The 23,375-nt window shown below is 56.7% G+C and overlaps 1 protein-coding gene across 2 annotated transcripts; it reads right to left on the bottom strand.

Annotated features, from left to right (window-relative positions):
* Positions 1-1,402: 1,402 nt before the first annotated feature.
* On the bottom strand, positions 1,403-7,505 carry LOC104068181 (glucagon receptor). Of its 2 annotated transcripts, XM_054080885.1 has the most exons (14): positions 7,282-7,505; positions 6,316-6,427; positions 5,882-5,978; positions 5,494-5,601; positions 5,145-5,266; positions 4,927-5,033; positions 4,656-4,812; positions 3,559-3,718; positions 3,303-3,363; positions 3,080-3,149; positions 2,577-2,665; positions 2,241-2,379; positions 1,888-1,929; positions 1,403-1,767 (listed from the first exon to the last, which is right to left on the bottom strand). In XM_054080885.1, the coding sequence occupies exons 2-14, from the start codon at positions 6,391-6,393 to the stop codon at positions 1,696-1,698; spliced, it is 1,302 nt and encodes a 433-aa protein (XP_053936860.1). In that variant the 5' UTR covers positions 6,394-6,427; positions 7,282-7,505; the 3' UTR covers positions 1,403-1,695. The 2 variants fall into 2 exon arrangements, with proteins under 2 accessions (XP_053936860.1, XP_053936861.1); XM_054080886.1 differs by lacking the exons at positions 5,882-5,978; positions 7,282-7,505 and having other exon boundaries at positions 6,316-6,411.
* Positions 7,506-23,375: the final 15,870 nt, after the last annotated feature.

Raw genomic sequence — 23,375 nt, 5'->3', positions numbered from 1 at the left:
GCAAATCGCACCCTCACAACTGCAGCCCAAGGGTTGTTTTCCTCCCTCAGGGCAGACAGAAGCAGCGTGCTCTGCTTGCTGAAAAATAAACATTTATTTACATCTGAGAAGAGCGTTAATGTGCAAAATGATGTCTCCGGGGTTACATCAATCCAGGAATCCTGTGTGACTCCAGCATGGATCCCAGCTGCAGCTGAGCCTCGTTCTGTGCTCAAGGCAGCACTGCTTGAGATGCTGCATCTGCCAAAGGCTCTTCCCTGAGCCTGGAAGGGGGCTGGAGACAGAACCACCTGAACCTGCTTGCATGGAGTGGAGAGGAGAGGAAAAGCTGCTTTCTTCCTCCTGGAACAGCTTTTTCTGCAGGGGAAAGCATTGCATGGCAGGAACAGTCCCGGCAGCACGTCTGTCCTGCTAGAGAAGGTGAGAGCAAAGTGTGTTTGGGGTGGTGGCATCTGGTGCTCCTGAGTGTTCAGGAGAGCACGGGAGGTGGGATCAGCGAGCCAGATGGATGCAGCCATGTGGGAACAGCACTGCTCGAACCGCAGAGCCTCGGATGCTTTGCTTGCAAAGGCAGAGCTGGAGATGCCGCTGGGCTCAGCGGGCGGCTCAGCAGGGTGTGCAGCCGGGGCAAAGCAAACACCCAGCTGGGCGCAAACGCTCACCCTTGTGCCAGCAAAACGGTTCTTGAGCCCAGGGTGGTTCCTGCCCAGGACTTCACTCTCCCTGCTGCTAAGGCAGAGGTGGCTGGCAAGGCAGAGGCTCAGCTCCCGGCTCGGCTGCAGCCTGGCTGATGCCTTCAAGTCCTTCATTAGTGATTTTTTTTCCTCTGCCACCAAAAGAGAATCAGCGCTGCCTTTGACACGGGGTAAATACAGCAGGCAAAGTGCTGCGCTGGCTTTGTTTGCTGCAAAGCGGGGCTTTGGGGTGGCTCTGCTGCAGGAGGAGCATGGGGAGGAGGAAACCTGGTGTTCCAGGCAGCTGGAGAGCAGCAAGGAAGGAGGCAGGTGCTGGTGTCACGTTCACCATCAGCGATGAGGGTGGTGAGAAGGTGCAGAAGCAGAACCTTGCTACAAAGGAGCTTTGCAGGAGCGCTTTGGGATGGACGTTTGGGAGCTCTTGGGATGCTGGTGAGAGGGTCCTTGCTGAGGGCAAGGGGAGCAGGAAGGCAATGCCCTGGATCAGGGCAGTTCTGGTGGCAGCAGGAGATCTCTGAGCATCCAGGTGGTGGGACAGCAGGTCTGTGCAGCAGAGCCATGCTGAGGGGCGTCTTCTGTTCTCATCCGCTTGCCCTTTGCTGATGGTGATGGCCAGGCTCCCTCTTCAGCTGCTGGGATCCCCTCTATGGGAGCTCATGTTGGTGTAGGAGGGAAGGAGTTTCCCATGAGCACGTCTAGTGATGCCAACAGGGGTAGTGATGGGGTACAGGCAGCGGTCAACAGCAGCAGCCGCCTCCCCGTGCAGCTGACCAAGCCCAGGCGAGGCTCTTCTGAGGGGTCTCTGATGTTCAGTAAGAGCCCTGGGTCCCTGCCTGCCCCTTGGATGTCCTCTCCAGCGCTCTCGGGTGCAGCAGAGCCGTGACACCGCTCCCAGCCTGGCCAGCACGGGTGTACGCTGCCACAGAACGGCTTCTGCGCAGCCCCTCACCCTCCGGCCGTGCCCGTCGCAGCCAGCAGCCCCGCAGGCTCGGGCACCACCTCACTGCGCGCAGCAGAGCGCCGGGTGGTCGAGCTTCCAGAGCTGCCACTTCTTCTTCATCTCCGACTTCACCTGCCGTGGTGGGGCAGAGAGCGGCGGCTCTTCCCTGGCCGTGCCCTCCCCGCACTCCAGGCAGGGGACGGGATGGCAAAGCCACCGGCCGGGACGGGAGAAGCTGCAGCGGGTACCTACCTCCTTATTGGCGAAGCAGTAGAGCACAGCCACCAGGAAGCCCTGGAGGGAGAGCAGCGGAGTGAGCTGCCACTGCCACCCCCTCCCCTATGCCTGCCACGGGCTTGGTGTCCCCAGGCCCCTCCTAGGGCTGAGGTCCTGCTGCCACCACTGCCTCCGAGAGCACAGGGGGCACAGTCATAGAATCATAGAAACACGAGGTTGGAAAAGGCCTCTTGGATCATCGAGTCCAGGCATTGCTCTCTGCACTCATCAGGGCAGGGAGAGCCGGTGTCCCCTCCCCGAGCCCAACCACAGGAGATGGAAGAGGGACCTCCTAATTCTTGCAAGGACAGGTCATGCTCCCACCTCACCTGGAAGGAGTTGAGGAAGAGGGTGAAGAACACCTTGATGTAGCGCAGGATGCCCGTGGTTTGCTCGTCTGTGGCAAAGATGAAGACGACCTCGTGGATTCCAAAGAGGGGGATGAGGGTGAGCGTGGCTTTGGCCAACCTGAAAGAGCGTAAAGGCGTCCCTCCAGCAGCGAGTACAGAAGAGCTGGGGCAGAGGGACAGGCAGGGACCAGCTCTGGGTCCATCTCAGGATGGTTGTTTAACAGTGCGGGTGATGGAGGAGTGGAGTTGAGGTGATGTGGCTGTGGGATCAGGACCAGGGGGACCCACAACTGGCCCCCCTCCCTCCCTGCTTACCGCAGCTTGTAGTCTGCATAGCCCTTCTGGTTGGCGCGAAGCTTGGCCAGGATCACCTTGAGGATCCGCATGAAGATCAGCAGGTTGATCTGGGGGGCAGACAGCGTGGGGCACACATAGCCCAGCACCCCCCACCTCTGCAGCCCACCCTGGCTCTGGTATTTGCCCTTGGCGACCAGAGGAGACTACAAGCCCGATGGTGCCAGGTCCTCAGGGCTGCTCCTCATGCCTTCCCACCATCCCAAGATCCTGGCTGGGAAGCAGCAGGGGCTATCCTCTAGCAGCTCAGCACAGCCCCCCTGCATTCCCTCTTGATGTCTGAGGGCCTCCTTCCCCGCACTGTGCCACCTTCTGCAAAAACTCAACCCCACATGCAATTAGGAGGATGCCTTGGAGGCCGATCCCTCCCTCCTGGGCTCTGCTGGGACCTGGTTCCACCCCACAGCACCAGGATCCGAGCTGCTGTGCTCCGAAAAGGCGTGGGGCTGTTGGGTGCCCCCTACCAGGGAGGCGAGCAGGATGGGGATGCGGATGATCCACCAGTAAGCCATGTTCTCATTCAGCGCCCAGCACCTGCCCGGGGAGACGCGGAGAGCAGCACCATCACCTCATGCCAAGGGGTGCAGGATGAGAGCGTGCCAGCCCCGGCGAGGTGGAGCAGGGACCACAGCAGGCTCTGTCCTGCTCTGCAGCATCTCAGCAGGTACCCCAGCCCTCCCCACTCACTCCGCGTTCTCCTTCAGGTACTTGGCGGCCATCCAGGGCACCACGAACACCACGGGGGTCCCTGCAAGTCACACAGCAAACCCTGTAAAACCAAGCACCCACCTGAGCTGAGAAACCGGCCCCGGGGATGCTGCAAGGCGGCAGCTTGTCCTGGGCTCAGCAGAACCCCCACCCCGCGACCTCCCAGGGCTGCTTTGAGCCGTGGTGCTCGCCAACGCTGAGCACCATCCCCAACACACGCCCGGGTGGCCCCTACCCCAGCCCAGGTAGAGGTAGAGCCGGTAGTAATTCTTCTCGGAGAAGACGGCCCCGATGAGCAGCTTGTAGAGGTAGACGGCTTCCACCAGGAACCAGTAGTGATTGGCCAGGATGCAGTACTGCATCAGCACCTGCGCCGCCCGGCAGCCCAGCGCCGCCTGCCAGAGGAGAGCTGCCATGGGGCAACCGCTACCCCGAGAGCTCAGCCACCAGGTGCATGGGCAACCCAAGAACCTGCCAGTGGGGGAATGGGCACCCCAAGAGCTCATCCGTCAGGTGCATGGACAACCTAAGAACCTGCCAGTGGGGAATGGGCACCCCAAGAGCTCATCCATCAGGTGCATGGGCACCCAAGAGCTCACCCAGAGGGTGCACAGGCAGCACAGACATCCCAAGACCTTGTCCATCAGGTGCACAGGCAACACAGGCACCCCGAGAGCTCATCCATCACATGCATCGTGCTGCATGGGTAACTCAGGAGCGTGCCCACGGGGTGCACAGGCACCCCAAGAGCTCACCAAAAGGTAATGGGCACCCTGAGACCTTGGCAATCAGATGCATGGGCAGAATGGGCACCCAGAAGCTCACCCAGAGGGTGCACAAGCACCCCAAGACCTCATCCATCAGGTGCATGGGCAGCACAGGCACCTCAAGAGTGCATCCATCGGGTGCACGGTGCTGCATGGGCACTCCAAGACCTCATCCATCAGGTATGCAGGCACCCCAAGAATTCACTAATAGTGGCATGGGCCCCCCAAGACCTCAGTCATCGGGTGCATGGGCAGTATGGGTACCCGAAGAGCTCATCCATCAGGTATATGTGCATCCCAAGAGCTCAACAATGAGGACATGGGCACCAAGAGCTTGTCCAGAGGGTGCACAGGCACCCCAAGAACGAATCCATCAAGTGCATGGTGCTGCATGGGCATCCCAAGGGCTTGCCCACAGGGGAACAGGCACCCCAAGACCTTGGCCAAGAGCTCACCCACCGGGTGCCTGGGGCTGGATGGGCACTGGCACCCGATGCAACCCCCTCCCTGGGACAAGGATCCCATACCGATTCCAGCCCGGCACGGAGAGGGGAACAGCACTTGCCTCGTGGCTCAGCAGGGCCTCCCAGTCGGCCACCTGCACCACCTCCATGCCCCAGCGCTTCTCCAGGAGCGCGTCCTTCACCATCACCGAGGTCGCCCGCAGCCCAAAGGAGGCGAAGAGGTTGGCGTGGATGTAGTTCCTGGTGCAGCGGAGCTTCCTGCCGAGAGTGAGAGTGTCAGGGGGCTGGGGGGGTGGTGGGGGCACCCCTCAGCTCGCCCAGCACCAACTGGGAAGGATGAGGGGCAGGACCGCATCCCCCTGGCTCTCCTACCTGAAGACAGTGAGGACAAGCAGGGCAGAGATGAGAGTCAGGAGCGAGAGTGAGTAGCCCACGGTGTAGAGCACCTTGAAGCTCACCATCAGCCCACGGGCACCTTCCTGCAGGCGAGCACCGCGTCGGTGAGCCCAGGCGAGCAGCACCGGTCTGCGTGGCCGAGGTGTCCCTGCCCACCCCTGCCCAGCCACCACGGCCGGCCTGGGGCATCCCACCTCCTCCATGGTGGACTCCATCTCCTCCTCGCACTGCGAGTAGTCCCGCCAGGGCTGGCTGCCATTCACCGTCACCCACTGCCCGTCGGCACCGCACCGGCGGCTCACCAGCCCGTGTTTCACTGCAGACACGAAGCATCGGCACATTCCCCTTGGGCTCCCCCAAACCCCTCTCCTGGGACACACGGGGCACATCTCACCCAGCCCCATGTGTCCCTACACCCCCAGCTCTGCTGCTGCGTCCCTCTCCTCCGCCACGGGCAAGAGGGGGAACCCTGAGAGCCTCTTCCCTCCCCTGCGTGGCTCAGCGCTGGCTTCCAGGGCCAGGGTGGCAAAGGATCATGGTCACCTTTCTCAAACCAAGGCAAGTAGAAGGGGCAGGAGACGTTGACGGCGGTGCCGGGGCTCCCGTCAGGCCAGCATGCGTACATGTCAAATGTCCGGTTGCAGAAGAGCCCTTCCAACCAAAAGCCGATGGTCAGATGCTGGTGGCATGGCCACATCCAGCTCTCTGCCAGCACCTCCACGGGGCTGGAATCACCCCAAGAGGGGCCCTGGTGCCCCACATCAATCTCCTGGGGTACCCCAGCCCTGGGCAATCCCTGCTGAGATGCGGAGACACCCCAGCTCTTCCCTGCGTAGGCAACCAGCGTGGAGGGTGCTGGAGGAGAGACAAAACCCAGCCCCGGCTCCATGCGCCCCCACATCCGATCCCAAGCCAGGGTGCCGCCGGGTACCTGCCGGGTAGGGCTCGCTTGCCATCCTCCTCAAGCATTCGTCACGGTACCGCATCCACTCCTCAAAGGTCTTCTCCAGCACCTTGGCCCCGCCGTGCTGCAAACCCGGAGCCTCCGGCCAGCTGCCCCCCATCGGGGCACGCAGCCCGTGCGGCCATGCCCTCCCACCACGGCACCCAGTGATTCCATGCCGGCTGCCGGCATCCCCCGGCAAACTGTGCCAGCATAGAATCATGGAATGGTTTGGGTTGGAAGGGACCTTAAAGCCCATCCCGTTCCAATCCCTTGTCACGGGCAGGGACACCTGCCACTGGATGAGGCTTCTCAAGGCTCCATCCTGCTCCAGAGGAGCAAGAACATGCGACACAGCCAGGAATGAGCCCATCTGCAATGGGTCAAAGCCCAGGAGCACCAACTCCACGGCCCCAGCTTACCGGCAGGGTGGAAAACAGGCACATCCAGGCAAGACGGATGAGGCTCCACTGGTACCGAGACCCAAGCACGTCCCTCATGCTGCCTCTTTGGGCTGAGCTGGGGACCCCGATCCTGGAGGAGAGTGGGACAGTTGAGGACAGCACAGCTCTGCTGGTACGGATGAGAAGACACTCCCCAAGGTGGCAGAGGAGAACCTGGGTGTGAGTGCCAGCCACCGGCACGTCCTGAGCAGCCACAGCCAAAACCTTGGGGAGCATCAGGCAGAGCAGCTGAGAGGGGCATAATAGGATCACAGCTCTTGGCTGAGCCTTGCTGGCTTCCACACCACCACCGCCAGCCCTCGGAGCAGCTGGCAGGAGAGGGATCGTGACGCTGAAGGCAGAGAGGAGTAAAAGCCACCCCAGTAACCGATGTGACAGCCCCTGTGCCACCGCTGCTCGCTCCAGCGGGCGGCTGGTGGGTGGCCTGGTGCCACCGAGCCCCAGGAAGGGACAACTCCAGGGAAAGGCAAGGAGCCTCTCTGTGGGGATCCCTGGGGACCTGCTGTGACCCCCCTGTGCCCAACAGCCAGGACGGGACCCCAGATGAGCTGTGGATCCCCCAAATCATCTGTGTCCCAGGATGGGGACCCCTAAATTGGCTGTGTTCCAGGATGAGTCCCCCAGATCAGCTGTGCCCTGAGATGGGACCCCCAGATCAGCTGTGTCGCAGGATGGGGATCCCCCAAATCAGCCGTGCCCAGGGATTGGACCCTGAAATCAGCTGTGCCCTGGGATGGAGTCCTCCCAGATCAGCTGTGCCCCAGGATGGGGACCCCCAAGTCAGCTGTGTTCCACCCCACCCCATCCCGCGGGTTCTGGAGGGAGCAGCAGCCGCGGTCCCCCCACGGCAGAGCCCCAGCCCCCCTCTCCCATCGCTGCCCCCTCCCCCGTGCCCGTCCCCCGCCGCCTCCCCGCGCCGCTTACCGCGCTCCGCAGCCCCGGGGTCACCGCAGCACTGGTAGCTCCGCAGCCCCGGTGTTACACCAGCCCCGGGGTCACCGGCAGCCCCGGTGTTACCGGCAGTCCTGATAGCCCCAGCCCCGGTGTTACCGGCAGCTCCAGCAGCCCCAGACCTGGGGTCACCGGCAGCCCCAGTGCCACCAGCAGCCCCGGTGTCACCGAGAGCCCCGTCAGCCCCAGCCCCGGTGTCACCGGCAGCCTCAGCCCCGGGCGAGCGCGTCTGCAGCGGCGCCTCCCGCCCGCGCTGGGACCCACCGTGCGGCGCCGCCTCCGAGCCTCGGGCCGCCCCCGGGACACCCCGCAGCACCGGCAGCACCCCCGGGTGGGTGACACGGGGATGAGGATGAGGGTCCAGCCCTGCCAGCATCCCTGGATGGGTCACATGGGGGTTGGGATGGGAGTTGAGCCCTGCTGGGGATCCCCAGTCGGGTCACACGGGGGTGAGGATGAGGAACCAGCACTGCCAGCATCCCTGGTTGCGTTACACGGGGATAGGGATGAGGGTCCAGTGCTGCCAGCATCCCCAGCTGGGTGACACGGGGATGAGGATGAGGGTCCAGCCCTGCCAGGGATCGCCAGTTGGGTCACATGGGGATGGGGGTCCAGCACTTCCAGGGGCTCCAGAACTGGACACAGGGCTCCAGGTGGGGTCTCACCAGAGTGGAGCAGAGGGGCAGCATCCCCTCCCTCACCCTGCTGGTCCCAGTGCTCTGGATGCAGCCCAGGACACTGCTGTGAGCACAAACTGCCCACTTACGTTGAGCTTCTCCTCCACCCAAAGTCCTCTTCAGGCTGCTCCCAACCCATTCTCCACTCAGCCCATATTTGTGTTTAGGATTGCTCCAACCTGAGAAGTGTGTGGATGAAGGGCAGGTGAAAGTGGTTTTCCTATTAGTGGAAGAGCCTTAAAAGGCGGCTGAGCTCTCCCTGAAAGCCTCTGGGACCTTCTAAATATGAGCAGCAGAGTCTGTCTGGACTCCCATCTCCCTTCCAGCGTGTCTAGTCCTCCCTCTGCTGTGGTTGGCAAAAGCACCTGGAGCTGCTGTGTGCCAGGAGGCTGGCGCCGGCCCTGCCCTGCGGTGGGATGCCCAGTACGTCCCCTAAAGCTGCTGCTGGGTGGATGCACCCAAAACTGCATTTAGTTTGCAAAAAAAAATGGGATGTTAACCCCAACGTTTTTCTGTTGGGCTCAGAACAGACCCAGCGATTCGTCTGGATGTGGAGTTCCATCTGCTGCTCCAGTGACGTGAGTTGTGGCCGGTTATTCCAGGTGAGAAATAACCGATAGCAGAGCAGCCCATGGTGAAGCTCTGCTGTTTTGAGGGAAGTTGAGCCTTCAAGTGCCTTTCTCAGCACGAGCTGACACCGGGCTCTTTCTGGAGCCTCTCCCAGCTCTGTGTTTGCTTGTGAGTAGATTATTGTGCTTTTGTGAGCCTGGAGAATGCGTACGGGTGGTCTCTTCAACCAAGTAACAAGTGATGGGATCGGAGGACATGGCCTCAAGTTGTGCCAGGGAGGTTTAGATTGGATATTAGGAGAAATTTCTTTACTGACAGAGTGGTGAAGCCCTGGCAGAGGCTGCCCAGGGCAGTGGGGGAGTCCATCCCTGGAGGGGCTAAAAAAACCTGTTGATGTGTTGCTTCGGGTTGTGATTTGGTGGGTGTGTTGGTGTTGTGTTGATGGTTTGACTGGATGAGCATAGAGGTCTCTTCCATCTTTTCCAACTTTAACTATTCCAGGGTTGTATGAAAGCTAAAATCTCATCATGCACTTGAGATTTAAGAGTGGAGCTTGCGTGGGGTTTGGCTGGATGTGTCTGCTCCAAGTCTCCCTGATGCTGGAGGATCTCCTGGATGTGGGTCCATCTGCAGGGCCCCAAGCCTCGTTAAGGAAGGGGAGACGGGCAGGGGGAGTGTTTGAGGGCAAGTTGGCCCCTTGCAACCCTTGGAGCATCGTAGGGGTGTGAGGGCTCTGGCCTGTTGGAGCAGGTCCTTCCACCTCCACGGCTCTTCCCACACAGAAAGTGGAGCTGCAGAGTGGTTCTTCACCCACCCATGGGGGCTCTACTGGCTGCACTGGAGAGTTGTGGGTGCAGACTAGTTCGCTCTGGGCACTGGTTCGCTCTCAGTGACACTGGTTCATACTGGGAGGTGGGTGCTGGGGTGATGCTGCACTGTGATGGGCTGCATCTCCCCTGCAAACCTGCTCTTGGGCTCAGCACCTCCAAACACCATCGGGACCCTCCAGTGCGGTGGTGTCAGGAGATGCAGCTCGGCCACCAACCTCCTGCCCAGCAGGGAAGGTCCCCATCCCCGGCGGGGGGGCCGGGGGGGTGCAGGCAGGGAACGCTTCTCTCAGGTGTTTCTAAGGGAACAGGGAGAGTAAATTGGTTTTCTGGCAGGGTTCGAGCAGCCTCTGCGTGAGGACAGCACGTAGCGCACGCGTGCCAGGAGCCAGTTCTCCTGCGGGAGCTCACCCACGTCCCCAGGTGTGTTGCGGCCATGGCCTCAGCTCAGCTGTGACACCACCCACACCTGTTTTGGTCCTCCTGGGGTGACACCCCCTCTGTGCCCCGGCAGAGCTGTTGAGTGGGGACGCTCCGCACCTGCTGGGGAGCCCTTGGGGCGCTGAGGACCCCTCCAGTGTCCTTCCAGGGCTTGTGCTGGGGGTGCAGGAGCTGTGAGCGATTAAATCTGGGGCTGTGCAGCTGCAGACCCTCACGTCTCTCCTTTCTCAGGGCCATCTGACCCAGCTCTTGTGTTCCCCAGGGCTGTGTCCTTTTTGCACCCAGGCGGAATGCAGCCTTCTCCCACCAAATCTCACTGGGAGCCTGGGACAGCCGCAACGGGGGGGAGAGATTGGCCTGGGAGAGAGGACTTTGGAGACAGGGGTGGGTGCTGGAGAGGTACCAGGAGTGGTGATGTTTCCATCAGCATCTATTGATATGGTTTCTGTAGGGTGAGGCCATGACCTGCTGCATCCCAGCGTGAGGCTGCTGGTGGGACCACGAGGCTGGTGGAACCCCAGCAGGCTATGGAAACACCTGGTCAGAAGGTAGCACTCTCCTCAGACGTGGCCATCAGCTCGTGCTGAGAGAACAGGGCTGATTAATGCTCCAGAACCAGCAACTCCTAATGAAAAGCCCTGGGCACTGCTATTAACCCTTTGCAGCATGTTTCTAGGTGGAGTCATGCATCAATCTCGGAGGCTTGAGGAAAGGTAGGCTGGTGGGCAGAGGGGTCAGGAGGCCCTGTCTGAGTACCAGGGATGAGGAGGTGCTGGCAGAGCTTGCAGGAGGTTGTTTTTGTGTGGCAATGATGATGGACAGTTGGTGAGGTCTGGCTGAAGGACCAGGGCCGTGGGAAGGTCTGGCTGGTCCAAGCCTCAGCATCAAGCGGGGAAAGAGCAGCAGGAGGCAGCTGGTCTCACATGGGAGTGATGTCACTAAGATTAGGACAGAACACCACCACTGGAAGTGGAGATGACAGGGTAATCCTGGCTAGAAGGGACCCAAGTCTAGTCCCGTCCTGGTCACAGCAGGGTCAGCTCCAAGGTCAGACCTGGCTCAGGGCTTGACCCAGTCTGGTCTTGACAATCCCCAGGGATGGAAATAGGGGATAGACCACGTTCAAAATCTCTAAAGCCTCCAGACAGCAGACAACCCATGAGAAGGGCATTTCCCACGGGATTTCTCTGCACAAGCACAGAGGGCAGGGTGCAGCCCAGTGCCGTGGTTGGCCACCAAGGAAGCCATGAAAGGTGATGAGAAATAAATGTATATGGCTGCAGGCGGCATTTGCTGGTGTGGATGGAGATGTTCTCCCCTTGTTATGCCTCCTCCCAGCAAGGCTGTTACAACTGTTAACCTGGCACCCCTAACGATGGTCGAGTAACAGAGAAGGATGGGGATGAGAAGATGTCGCCCGGCCTTGCTGCTGAAGCAGTTTTCCTGGAGATTTTGTGGTTTCCCTCCTTGATGTCCAGTTAACTTTTTCTGAGGATGAGAAGTGCTTTCCCTATAAGCATCCCTGGAGGCATTCAAGGTGAGGTTGGATGGAGCTCCGAGCATCCTGATCTGTTTAAAGATGTCACTGCTCACTGCAAAGGGGTTGGGACTGGATGACCTTCATGGTTCCTTCCAACCAGGACCATTCTATGATTTTATATAATTCCCAAATGACCACTGAAAAGTGACTTTGCCTGCAGATTTTGAATCTCCTGCAGGACCTGTGGAATAAAAGAGGGATGAGGATCCAATCCCACCCATACCAGCTGGCTGGGGCTGTTCCTTTCATATGATGGTACTTAAACTTTGATTTTTGCTGTGATCTTTTTTCCCCCGTTACCACTGCAGCCAAGTGTGACTCAACAGATCTTGGAGGCTCACTTTGCAGATGGAGCTCCAGATGGTCTGCCCTGTCTCACCCTGTCCCAGGTCGCTGCCATCTCGCTGGTGCTTGCAGCCTGGTTCCTTGTCTCCTGGCTGCTTGGCGCTCCAGGGAAAGAACAGATTGTCCCATTGGTCTTGCTCCTTTCATCCTTACTTGTCTTGGCATAAGTTGGGCATCGCTCATGAGGCTGTGGTTGGCCGTGTCCTGCCTTTTCCCCTCTCTGTGGGCTGATGTTGCCATGTGTTGGCTTTAGTTTGGATGGGGAAAGTGGGGAGGCAGCATCTTGGCCGGCCTCATCCCCTGCTGCCAACGGACGTGGGGCAAGGAGGGTGCTCAGCAGGGCAGAAAGGTCCTATACAAGGTCTCCTAAAGGGATTATGACTCTCATCTCAGGGAGGGGGAACTGTAGGAGGGTCTCCTCTGCTGCTCCCAGATGTCTAGCTGCCACAGGGCTGGAGCTGACTCTTCCTGGAGTTGCATTCTGCCTCACAGACCCATAACATGATCCTTGAGCATCTATGGAGGATGATTCCATCCATGTCCTCCTCCCCAGAACCAGGTATCCTATGGCTTTGCCATGATGCCCCACAGACCTTCCTGCGTGAACCTGCCTGATGCCAGTGGACTCGACCTGCAGCGATGCTGGACATGGGGAACAGCCTAGGGCTCCAGCGTGCAGGTATGTGAAACGGAGCATGAATTCCCCAGAGAAGGACCACAAATGTTCCAGCATCGTCGCCTGGTGCAGTCCATCTGGAAGGGATTTGTTCAGTGGCCCTTTGAACGGGGACATGAGGAACAAGCTGTTCCTCTCCATATTGATGCATTGGGCAGGGTCTCCATAGTGACTGCAGCGCTTGTGGTTCTGCTGGGGCCAGGTCCATGGGGTGCTGCAGAGCCCCTTGTAGGCACGGGGAGGGTCACTGGGACAGCATCCAGGTCCAAGCGTGACTGGGATGAACGTGGTGCTGGAGCTCCAGAACCCAGGGATGACCTGCTCAGCTTCAGGACAGCCACATCCCCTCCTATCTCTGCCCAGGGACAACACCCTGCGGCTGCTGCCCTGCTTTTGGGGGTGATGCACGGGCATTTCCCACCAACAGTTTTACAATCGTAGAATCATAAAATAATCTGGGTTGGAAGGGACCTTAAAGATCATCCAGTTCCACCCCCCCTGCCATGGGCAGGGACACCTCCCACTGGCTCAGGCTGCTCAAGGCCCATCCAACCTGTCCTGGAACACCTCCAGGGATGGAGCAGCCACCACATCCCTGGGCAACCTGTTCCGGAGCCTCCTCACTCTCATGGTGAAGAAACTCTTCCTTATGTTCAGTCTAAATCTGCCCCTCTCCAGTTTATACCCATTCCCATGGTCATATCCCCACACGCCTTTGTGAACAGCCCCTCTCCAGCTTTCCTGTAGGCCCCCTTCTGTACTGGAAGGTCACTATAAGACCTCCTCAGAGCCTTCTCTTCTCCAGGCTGAACAACCCCAACTCTCAGCCTGTCCTCATATCAGAGGTGCTCCAGTCCTTGGATCATCCTTGTAGCCTCCTCTGGACCCGTTCCAACAGCTCCATCTCCTTCTTACATTGAGGATTCCAGAACTGGACACTATGCTCCAGATGAGGTCTCACAAGAGAGGAATAGAGGGGCACAATCCCCTTCCCTCGACCTGCTGGCCATGCCTCTTTCGACGCAGCCCAGGATACGGTTGTATCAGACCATGTGCAGCCACATCCTCCTCTTGGCTGTGATCCTGGCAGCCCATCAGCATGTGACAGTGATGTAAGCACCTCCATCTGTGCTCAGCCAGAAAGGCAGCAGCTCTGCAAGAAACACAGGGGCTTGAAACACCTTCCCAGATCCTCAGGGAATAGCTAGGACCCTGTAAGACCACCACCAACCCCCTCCTCTCCTGCTGGGGTGGGGTTTGGGATGATGGCTGTGCTGCACGGCTGTCACCAAGGAGGCACAGTTGATTAATGTCTGTATTACAGGCAGGGTTTGCTGTTAGAGATGGGAAAACCGGCCCTGAATGGGCTCATGTGTTGAAGGCTTTGGTGCCTCTTGGACAACCTGAGAGTGCCCAGGAAGAGTAGAGCATCCTCCATCAGTGTCCCCACAAGGTAAATGCCAAACCAGACAAGAGTGCAGTGCTAAATCCCTTCCTCCGAGGACTCTTACAGGCAGAAACTCATCCTGAAAGCAGGTTTCAGTTTATGTAGCCATTGTAGACAGGGAAATCCATACGTGTGTATGAATGAAAAATGAATAATACATGTGTATGAATGAATAATGAATAATACATGTGTATCATTGTAGGCTTTGCTAATCATGCCACTTTGCCTCCCATACAGAAGTAATTTGCAGAACAGAAATGCTAATCAACACACCCTGACTTGCAATTACCCAGTGAACTTCTCAGAAAAGCCTGCCAGCCCATTACCAGGTAGAGAAAATTCATCAGCATGTGCCCACCCACCCACTCAGCGCAGCTGATCAATTCTGCACGGCTCGCTCTGGACTTGGGAGGATGCTGAAAGCTCAGGGGCACCAAAGGCTTCTGTATATACTAAAAAGCGAAGTATTTTTAGTATCAGCAGACTGTGCTGGTAAAGACAGCTGCAAAAGTGCAGCCTGATAAGACACGGAGGCAAACCCCCACGAGCACGGACATGCTTGCCCTGGCGTTTGCTCTTTGCCTGCAACCAAGCAAAAACTGCTTCTTGCTCGAACCTTTCTGATGTAGGAGAGAAGTGGTCTCGAGCTTTGCCCGGCCATGGTGTTTCCTCTGTCTTCAGGGCAGTGGGTTGGGGTTGGGCTGAGCTCTGAGACAGGGCAACAGTCTATTTTACCTCCCGGAGACATCAAATCGCTCCAGTAAGAGCATCACCGTGGGGCTGGACCATCCCACCTCATCTCTGGGAGATTTGCTGCTTGGGGCTTATTCCTGCAAAGGCCATGAGAAATGCAACATTTAATACTATATAATGTGCCTGAGCATTTACCCAGTGGCTCATGATTGTAAGGAGATTGATGTGTCAACCTGTTCCCAACCAGAAATCAGCCAACCCCACCCATTTAGGACTAGTTAGCGGATTTTGTAGAGAATCTGCTGCCTCAAAGTTTATTCCTGGTAAAAGCTGGTTTCAAGAGATTCATGGGGACAAAGGACCTTGGAGGGACAGGGAGAGATGCCCTTTTAAGTAGGGAAGGAAGAAACTAGCAAGTCCTAAGGGATGCTTTGCAGGGTGCCCCAAACCTGCACCTTGTGGGGGTCGTATGGGAGCTGGAGCTCCGAGTTGTCCCCCATTTCCACTCCCTTGAGTGGTGACAGCCTGGGGATCCCACTCTATCCACACTATTTCCCAGCAAAGGTCACTCCCAAGCTAGTGTTCCACCTCAGCGTTGCCATGCGCTTGTGATGAATGGCTGTTCCCAGCTCGTAAAGGCACTGTTGAACCCGGCGCTTACTCAGAGAAACCCTCAGCAGATGCCATCCTTCCAGAGGGCCCCCAGGAGTGTGGGTTACTGGGTCTGCGTTCAAAGTTAACCTTTAGTCCCTTTAGTTTCCGTTGTGTTTAAGCAGGAAGGCTTAAATGATAAGATCAAGAACTTCTCTGAAAATCATCTATATTCATGTCCTGCCCCAGAGCTGGACCCTTTGTACCCATCCTCCGCTGAAGGGCAGGGCTTGCCCTCCTCCATGTATAAAACCTTGGCAGGCAGCGCGGCATCCGTATGCCGTGTCAGGGCTGCTGTACCCTCAGCATCAGGAATTCAAGGAGCAGATAAGAGGCTGCATCTTTTATTCCCTTCCAGTTTATGAGAAGCCTCATTGCGCTGACTTCTATTACCACCTATTCAGGCAAAATTGTGCCTGCTCCATCACTCGCCTGTCTTCTCTTTCTGACTGGACTGGTGGTGCAGCAACACCCAGGGGAAGCAGCATCTCCTTTCCACCCTCTGGCATGGAAATAAAGGTGGTTGACACCTTCCTCTGTGGGTTTGATAATGAGGGGTTGGGGATGGAGCTGTGCTTTGCTCTGCACCCAACTGCATTTACAGCCCTGGAGGTAGGAACGCAGGGGATTTTTCCCAAGGTGAAACACAGTGACTTCAGAAAAATCCCTTTGCTCCCTGCTTTGAGGAAGGGTCAGTGGTTTTGTTGTCCTCAGAGCACGTGCATGTCTGCCCCCCCCCCCCCCCCCCCCACGTGTGTCTTTTGGAGAGTGTGTGGCTTCTTGCCACAAACAGAGGGGCTGCGAGCAGGTGTTCAGGCTGGAGGTGCCAGAAATAGAAGATGAAGGTGTGATCGCTGCAGGTGGGGTTTGCTGGGGCTGCTGTGGTTGTGCCCCACCAGCTCAACCCTGCTCAGCCCTGGTGGGGCAGCTAGAGGAGGGCCTGGAGCAGGGCTGTCCCCCCGCCAGCACGTCCTGCCTGGCTCTTTGATAACCTTTTATAGAGTCAGGATAGAGTTGGAAGAGACCTTAAAGCCCATCCAGTTCCACCCCCTGCCATGGGCAGAGACATCTCCCACTGGATCAGGGGCTCCAAGCCCCATCCAACCTGGCCTGGAACCCCTCCAGGGATGGGGCAGCCACCACTGCTCTGGGCAACCTGGGCCAGGGCCTCCCCACTCTCATGGTGGAAAAATTCCTCCTTATGTCCAGTCTAAATCTGCCCCTCTCCAGTTTATACCCATTGCCCCCTGGTCTATCACCACACACCTTTGTGAATAGTCCCTCTCCAGCTTTCCTGTAGCCCCTTCAGGCACTGGAAGGTTGATATAAGGTCTCCTCAGAGCCTTCTCTTCTCCAGGCTGAACAACCCCAACTCTCTCAGCCTGTCCTCATATGGGAGGTGCTCCAGCCCTCACATCATCCTTGTAGCCTCCTCTGGGCACCTTCCAACAGCTCCATCTCCTTCTTATGTTGAAGATTCCAGAACTGGACACAATACTCCAGGTGAGGTCTCCCAAGAGAGGAACAGAGGGGCAGAATCCCCTCCCTCCCTGCTGGCCACGCTGCTTTGGGTGCAGCCCAGGACACAGTTGGTTTCTGGGCTGTGAGTGCACATTGCCGGCTCATGTTGAGCTTCCTACCGACCAGGACCCCAGGTCCTTCACTTCAGGGCTGCTCTCAATCACATCATCCCCCATCCTGTACTGAAACCTGGGATTGCCCCGACCTAAGTGTTTATCACCCGCTGTGAGCTGGAATATCCCTGTGCCTCACTGCTTGCCCTCCCCATCAGCTGCGAGCGATGGCCAGAGGTGCTCGGTGGCTGGAGGAGAGCAGCTGGGAGGTGATGCTCCTGTAGGGATGTCCCACACCAAAGCTGCTTCTGGACCCATCCTCTGAAAACCTCCCCCTCCCTCACACTGGGATTTGAGGGCCTCTGTGCTCCCCATCCCTGCGCTCCCCTTGCGAGGCTTCGCCTGTCGTTGTAGCTGAACTGCAAAGAGCTCCAGCACCAGCAGACACCAAGGCTGCTTCTGAAACATCAGAAACAATTTATCTCTGGATCCACTCTCCCCTAATTTCACTGTTGTTCCACTGTAAGGTAAACCCAGAAGTTTTTTGCCAATTAAACAATTTTAAATCGCATGCAAATTTTCCAGCCAAGGCATGAAAACATCCGTGGAGAAGAGAAGGGTCCAAGGAGATCTTATAGCGACCTTCCAGTACCTGAAGGGGCTACAGGAAAGCTGGAGAGGGGCTGTTCATAAAGTCTTGTGGTGATAGGATGAGGGGGAATGGGTGTAAACCAGAGAGGGGCAGATTTAGACTGGACATCAGGAAGAATTTCTTCACGATGAGAGTGGTGAGGCCTTGGAACAGGTTTCCCAGGGAAGTTGTGGCTGCCCCATCCCTTGAAGTGGGTTCCAAACCCATGGCAGGACTTGGAACTGGATGATCTTTAAAGTCCCTTCCAACTCAAACTATTCTACGATTCTTCTAAGTAGCTGAGATGATGTGGATAAAGTGGAAGTGGTGGTGGGCAGGCTCCCTGTGACCACATCTGCCCCAGATCATCTCCTCCCCCTGGCAGCTTACACTAGTTTCTGGCCTCTCCTTAGACTTGTGTTCATGTCCTTGTCCAGCTTTTTCTGGTTTCTTTTTTCCAGTTGCTGTTTACAAGGCTGGGTCCAGCCCCCGCGAAGGCAGGCGGTGACACCGGGTCCCGGCAATGCAAGGGCAGCTGCAGGGATACCAGTAACCACAGCATCACAGAGTGGTTTGTATTGGCAGGGACCTCCAAGCCCATCCAGTCCCACCCCTGCCATGGGCAGGGACACCTCCCACTGGATCAGGGGCTCCAAGCCCCATCCAACCTGGCCTGGAACCCCTCCAGGGATGGGGCAGCCACCACTGCTCTGGGCAACCTGGGCCAGGGCCTCCCCACCCTCACAGCAAAACATTTCTTCCCAAGATCTCATCTCAATCTCTCCTCTTGCAGCTGAAAGCCATTCCCCTTCATCCTGTCCCTGCACTCCAGAGTCCCTTCACAGCTTTTCTGGAACCCCTTTGAAGCTGCTCTAACGTCTCAGGCTAATGGGTGATACCAGTAATGTGCTGACAGTCCTCCTGGAGAAGCCGTAGTTGAAAGCACTCTACGAATACTCTGTCCTTGGGAGATGTTTTTCTCCCAAACATCTTAGCATTCACATTTTGTAATACTCCCAAATGATGATATTTCACTTTTTCATGCAGCTGGGATGAAAATTGATCATTTCTGGCATTTCTCAACAGGGACTGACACAGATTCAGGGCACATACTGACCCCATTCAGACACCTTTACCCACTGGTTTTTGGAGCTGGTTGCACCTGGGGACACGTGGACACAGCCCCATTCCATTCCATTCCACCTCCTAGAGAGCCCCAGGAGCCCCTTGGCTATGACAAGCCATCCATCTTGATGTGCTTTGCAGAACCGTGGCCACCACGGTCCCTCTGACTGATGGGTGCTTGTGGACATAGAGGAGGATGAAGCTACCCTCCTTGCAGCATTGGCTCTGGCAGATTCTGTCGCTGCAGCCACAACTGGTCCAGGACATAGCAATGACCTGACTCTTCAACCTCCATCCCTGCTGACTCCACTCCAGGTGAATCACAGAATCATAGAATCACAGAATCACCAGGTTGGAAAGGACCCATTGGATCATCGAGTCCAACCATTCCTAACACTCCCTAAACCATGTCCCTAAGCACTTCATCCACCCGTTCCTTAAACACCTCCAGGGAAGGCGACTCGACCACCTCCCTGGGCAGCCTCTGCCAGTGCCCAATGACTCTTACTGTGAAGAATTTTTTTCTGATATCCAACCTGAACCTCCCCTGACGGAGCTTCAGGCCATTCCCCCTTGTCCTGTCCTCAGTCACTTGGGAGAAGAGCCCAGCTCCCTCCTCTCCACAACCTCCTTTCAGGCAGTTGTAGAGAGCAATAAGGTCTCCCCTCAGCCTCCTCTTCTCCAGGCTAAACAACCCCAGCTCTCTCAGCCGCTCCTCGTCAGACTTGTTCTCCAGCCCCTCACCAGCTTTGTTGCTCTTCTCTGGACATTTCACTCTGGACAGGTGAAATGACTGCTGAATGTCTTTAAGCTTAATTGTCATTAAGCTGGGTAAGGGTTGGGCTAATCCCAACTGTGAGCTCTTGAGGGCATCCTCATCAGAGCCTCCCCTAATTGCTTAGGTGCTCCACAGGGGTAAGGTGATGCTTTGCCAGATTAGGGCAGAAGGTAAGAAGGGGTAGGTTGCTCCCCTAAATGTCCCAGGGAAGCTGGACAGCCCAGAACGTCTCCTTCACTACTCACCACAACATGTTTGCTGTCTCTCGGAGGAAAAAAGGCTTCCCCCCTGCCTGTGAAGGCTTGTGGGCTGCCGCTGCCCGGCTCCTCCAAGCCCAGCGGCGTCTCTGCAGCCCCTTTGTGCGAGCAGAGGGACAAAGGTGGGTGTGTGGTGTGGGATGCTGTGTGGGTGACCTTCGCATGCCCCAAAAGCGGGGCTGCTCCTCGCCTGTTTTGAGGACAGAGATGTTTCATACGGCTTTGATGTCCTGCTTTGCAAAACAGAGACGTAACCAGGGGTGTAAGAAACTGCCCTGCCTTGCAACGTGTTCCCAGACTTCCAGCTGCCCCAGACAACGGGGATTTGCTGCTTTATGGTTTACTGTAGTGGAAGAAAATGGAATTTTACTTAGAATTGCAATTTTCGTGACTCCTTTCTGCTCAGCAAAGTGTTCAAGTTGTTAGGACCTGCAGGGTGAGGTATGCTCTGTGTTTCCCCCTTATGAGATCCGAAGGGGCTTAAAAACAGTACTGCTAGGCTGCCAGCCCTGCTTGGGCCGTGTAACCCAGCTTACAGCTGGGGAAACAGAGGCACGGAGCCTGGAGAGGCTGTGCTGTGTCCCAGGCAGGTCGCTTGAGGTGGGGCTGATGGACCATGGAAGCCCAGCCGCTGGCTGAGATGTCAGGAAGCGTCTCCAACATCCATTCCCAGGAACAGCCTGGAGGCTGCAGCCTGAGGCTCGGCGCTGTATCGCGGCACGCTTTTGGCTCTTCAGTGTCAGTATGCTGGGAAAACTCCCACTTTCTCCTTGCTTTGGGGAAAATGCTCTAAGAAAGAGACCTGCTGACTTTTTCTCCTTCTTAGCAGTTCCTTGCACGCGTTCTTGCATGGATCTCCTAATTAGCTGGCGGGCTGGGCTGTACCCTGGGGCTGGCGGAGCGGCTGCTGTTTGCTGCACTTCTCTTCTTTTGCTGTTTGGAGGAGATGGCTCCTCTGCTCAGATCAGCTCTCCTTTGAGGCTCAGACATGCAGAGCCTGGGCAGCTCGGCACATGCTGTTATACTGTGGGCTCTTTGTGGCATCGCATTTCTGTGAGTGTATAAAATCTTCACAAAACTGTTGGTTTCTGGGTTGTGTGTATCTAAAAGTGTCAATAGAGGCCGTGAGCTGGGCTGGAAGCAGTCCCTTGCATTTTGATGTGTGATCCAGAGCAGCGTGTGTGTCCCTTTCCCGCTGATGATAGAAGGGCAAATTAATTGGTATAAAAAGCCAAGGCTGAGTCATTCCTTGGTTGTTGCTCCTTCCTCACTCCTCTTTCTGCCCTTACAGAGAAGCTCTCCAGGAGCCGCGCTATGGACTCCACGCTTCCTGCCTCAACAGTTTCTCACCTCAAATAGCTTTGCTTACCCATAAAAGACCAGAGAGGACTTTTTTGCTCTTGGATACCAGCTGGGATCCTTTCTGCTGGGCATCGCCAGCACCTGGGGCTTGTGGGACTGACTCGGGGATTGCTGGATGCAGCAGAGCACCGTGCGAGTGATGGGGTACAGCAAACCCGCTTACTGATGGGGTGCAGCTAGGCATAATCCCAGACTCCTGTTATTCAGCTTTCCCACTCTGGGAGCCATCCAATAGGCTTTGGACTGGGTTTCAAGGGGGATTCACTTCTCTTTTAGTTAACAAAACCTGAAGCTGGGTCCTGGGTTCTCTGGTAGTGAAATGTACTTTCTGGAGCTCCAGTAAAGAGACCTCTGGATGTACCTATCACCTCTGCTTGTAGAGAGCCACAGAAATCCTCATCATGAGGTTTTTCTGATGTGACCAGAGGTCTTCTAACAGCTTAACGGCTGATGAAGGCACCCAGCCTGCAGAGAAAACAATCCATCTCTTGCTCAGGGAGCCAGAGATCTGTGTTACTTAACTGAGGGGGGATAATAATTCCCAAACCCCATAATATCTGCAGTGCAATAGCTTATGCTTGAGCAGCAGAAAGGTTATAAGGTGCCTGCATCTGCCATACACTCCTGACAGAGGCAGGAGCCGTAACCGCAGCTCAGACAGCTGCTGGGAATGATGCTGAATTCATCTAGAAGGAATAGCTTCCTCCAGGCTCAATTTCACAGTTGAGTGTACTTTTGCAATAGAGAAAGGTAGTTACAAGAAAGGGGTTATTTCCAGATGAGGCGTGTCCCTGCTATCGCTCGGCGTCTTGTGACTCTGGCTGAGGCTCCCACCGGGTGATGAAGGTGGTGTGCTGGGATCCCTCTGGCTTTGCTGCAAGCCAGGGTCCCGCAGGAGGGCACGGCACTGCCAGCTCCTGCCCGTCTTTCTGCAGGTAATGGGGTTACTTGGGTGGCAAAATTCTCCTGCCTCACCAGCTGTGCCCACCACGCCACTCCAGCGACGTCCTGCTTCCTATTGCACCCCAGCCTGAAGACCCTCCATCACTTTCACACACACACAGAATCACACACAGAATCACCAGGTTGGAAAGGACCCATTGGATCATCGAGTCCAACCATTCCTAACACTCCCTAAACCATGTCCCTCAGCACTTCATCCACCTGTTCCTTAAACACCTCCAGGGAAGGCGACTCGACCCCCTCCCTGGGCAGCTGTTCCAGTGCCGATGACTCTTACTGTGAAGAATTTTTTTCTGATATCCAACCTGAACCTCCCCTGGCGGAGCTTGAGGCCATTCCCCCTTGTCCTGTCCCCTGTCACTCGGGAGAAGAGCCCAGCTCCCTCCTCTCCACAACCTCCTTTCAGGTAGTTGTAGAGAGTAATAAGGTCTCCCCTCAGCCTCCTCTTCTCCAGGCTAAACAACCCCAGCTCTCTCAGCCGCTCCTCGTCAGACTTGTTCTCCAGCCCCTCACCAGCTTTGTTGCTCTTCTCTGGATGCGCTCCAGAGCCTCAACATCCTTCTTGTGGTGAGGGGACAGAACTGAACACAGTATTCAAGGTGCGGTCTCACCAGTGCTGAGTACAGAGGGAGAATCCCCTCCCTGGCCCTGCTGGTGACCCCATTTCTGATCCAAGCCAAGATGCCATTGGCCTTCTTGGCCACCTGGGCACACTGGTGGCTCATGTTCAGTCGGCTGTCAACCAGCACCCCCAGGTCCTTCTCTTCCGTGCAGCTCTCCAGCCATTCTTCCCCCAGTCTGTAGCGCTGCATAGGGTTGTTGTGCCCCAAGTGCAGGACCCGGCATTTGGCCTTGTTGAACCTCATGCCATTGGTCTCGGCCCATCGGTCCAGCCTGTTCAGATCCCTTTGCAGAGCCTCCCTACCCTCCAGCAGGTCGACACTTCCACCCAGCTTAGTGTCATCTGCAAACTTGCTGAGGGTGCACTCGATGCCTTCATCCAGGTCATTGATAAAGACTTTCCAAATGTTTCTTTGTCCCCAACCCATTTTAGAGATATTGAACCTAAACTGCTGCCCTGCACTTTTAATGGAGCAACGCTTCATTCTGCTTCTTTCTGTCAACATGAGGACATAAAATTGCCGGGCTGGCTCAGCCCCAAGGTCTATTTATCTAAGACCCCAACTCCTCCAGCAAGCAGAGATTCGTGGAGAGGCTGTTTCAGCTGCTGATGGTTTAATGCCAAAGCAGAGCTGCGACTCGAACAAACCCAGCTCCCAGCGCTTCAGGACTTTCACTGCAGTTGGACAAATCCAAAAGGTTTTAAGCAAGCTGTTTCTTCTCCCGGCAACACAAAAGGTTGGGTGCTGAAGCACCTGCTTGCTGTTCAGATGCTGACAATGTCTCTGTTCTTCTCTTTGGGCTCCTCTTTTGGAGAGGACAGGGCTCCATTCCTGTCTCATTGTGGCTGTTTGCAGGGCTCCTGCTGACCGCTGCAGGCTGAGCACCC

Source organism: Cuculus canorus, chromosome 15 (assembly GCF_017976375.1).
Source record: "Cuculus canorus isolate bCucCan1 chromosome 15, bCucCan1.pri, whole genome shotgun sequence".
Lineage (NCBI taxonomy): Eukaryota > Metazoa > Chordata > Aves > Cuculiformes > Cuculidae > Cuculus > Cuculus canorus.
Note: the sequence above shows the minus strand (reverse complement) of the source record. Positions and strands in the feature narration are given on the sequence as shown.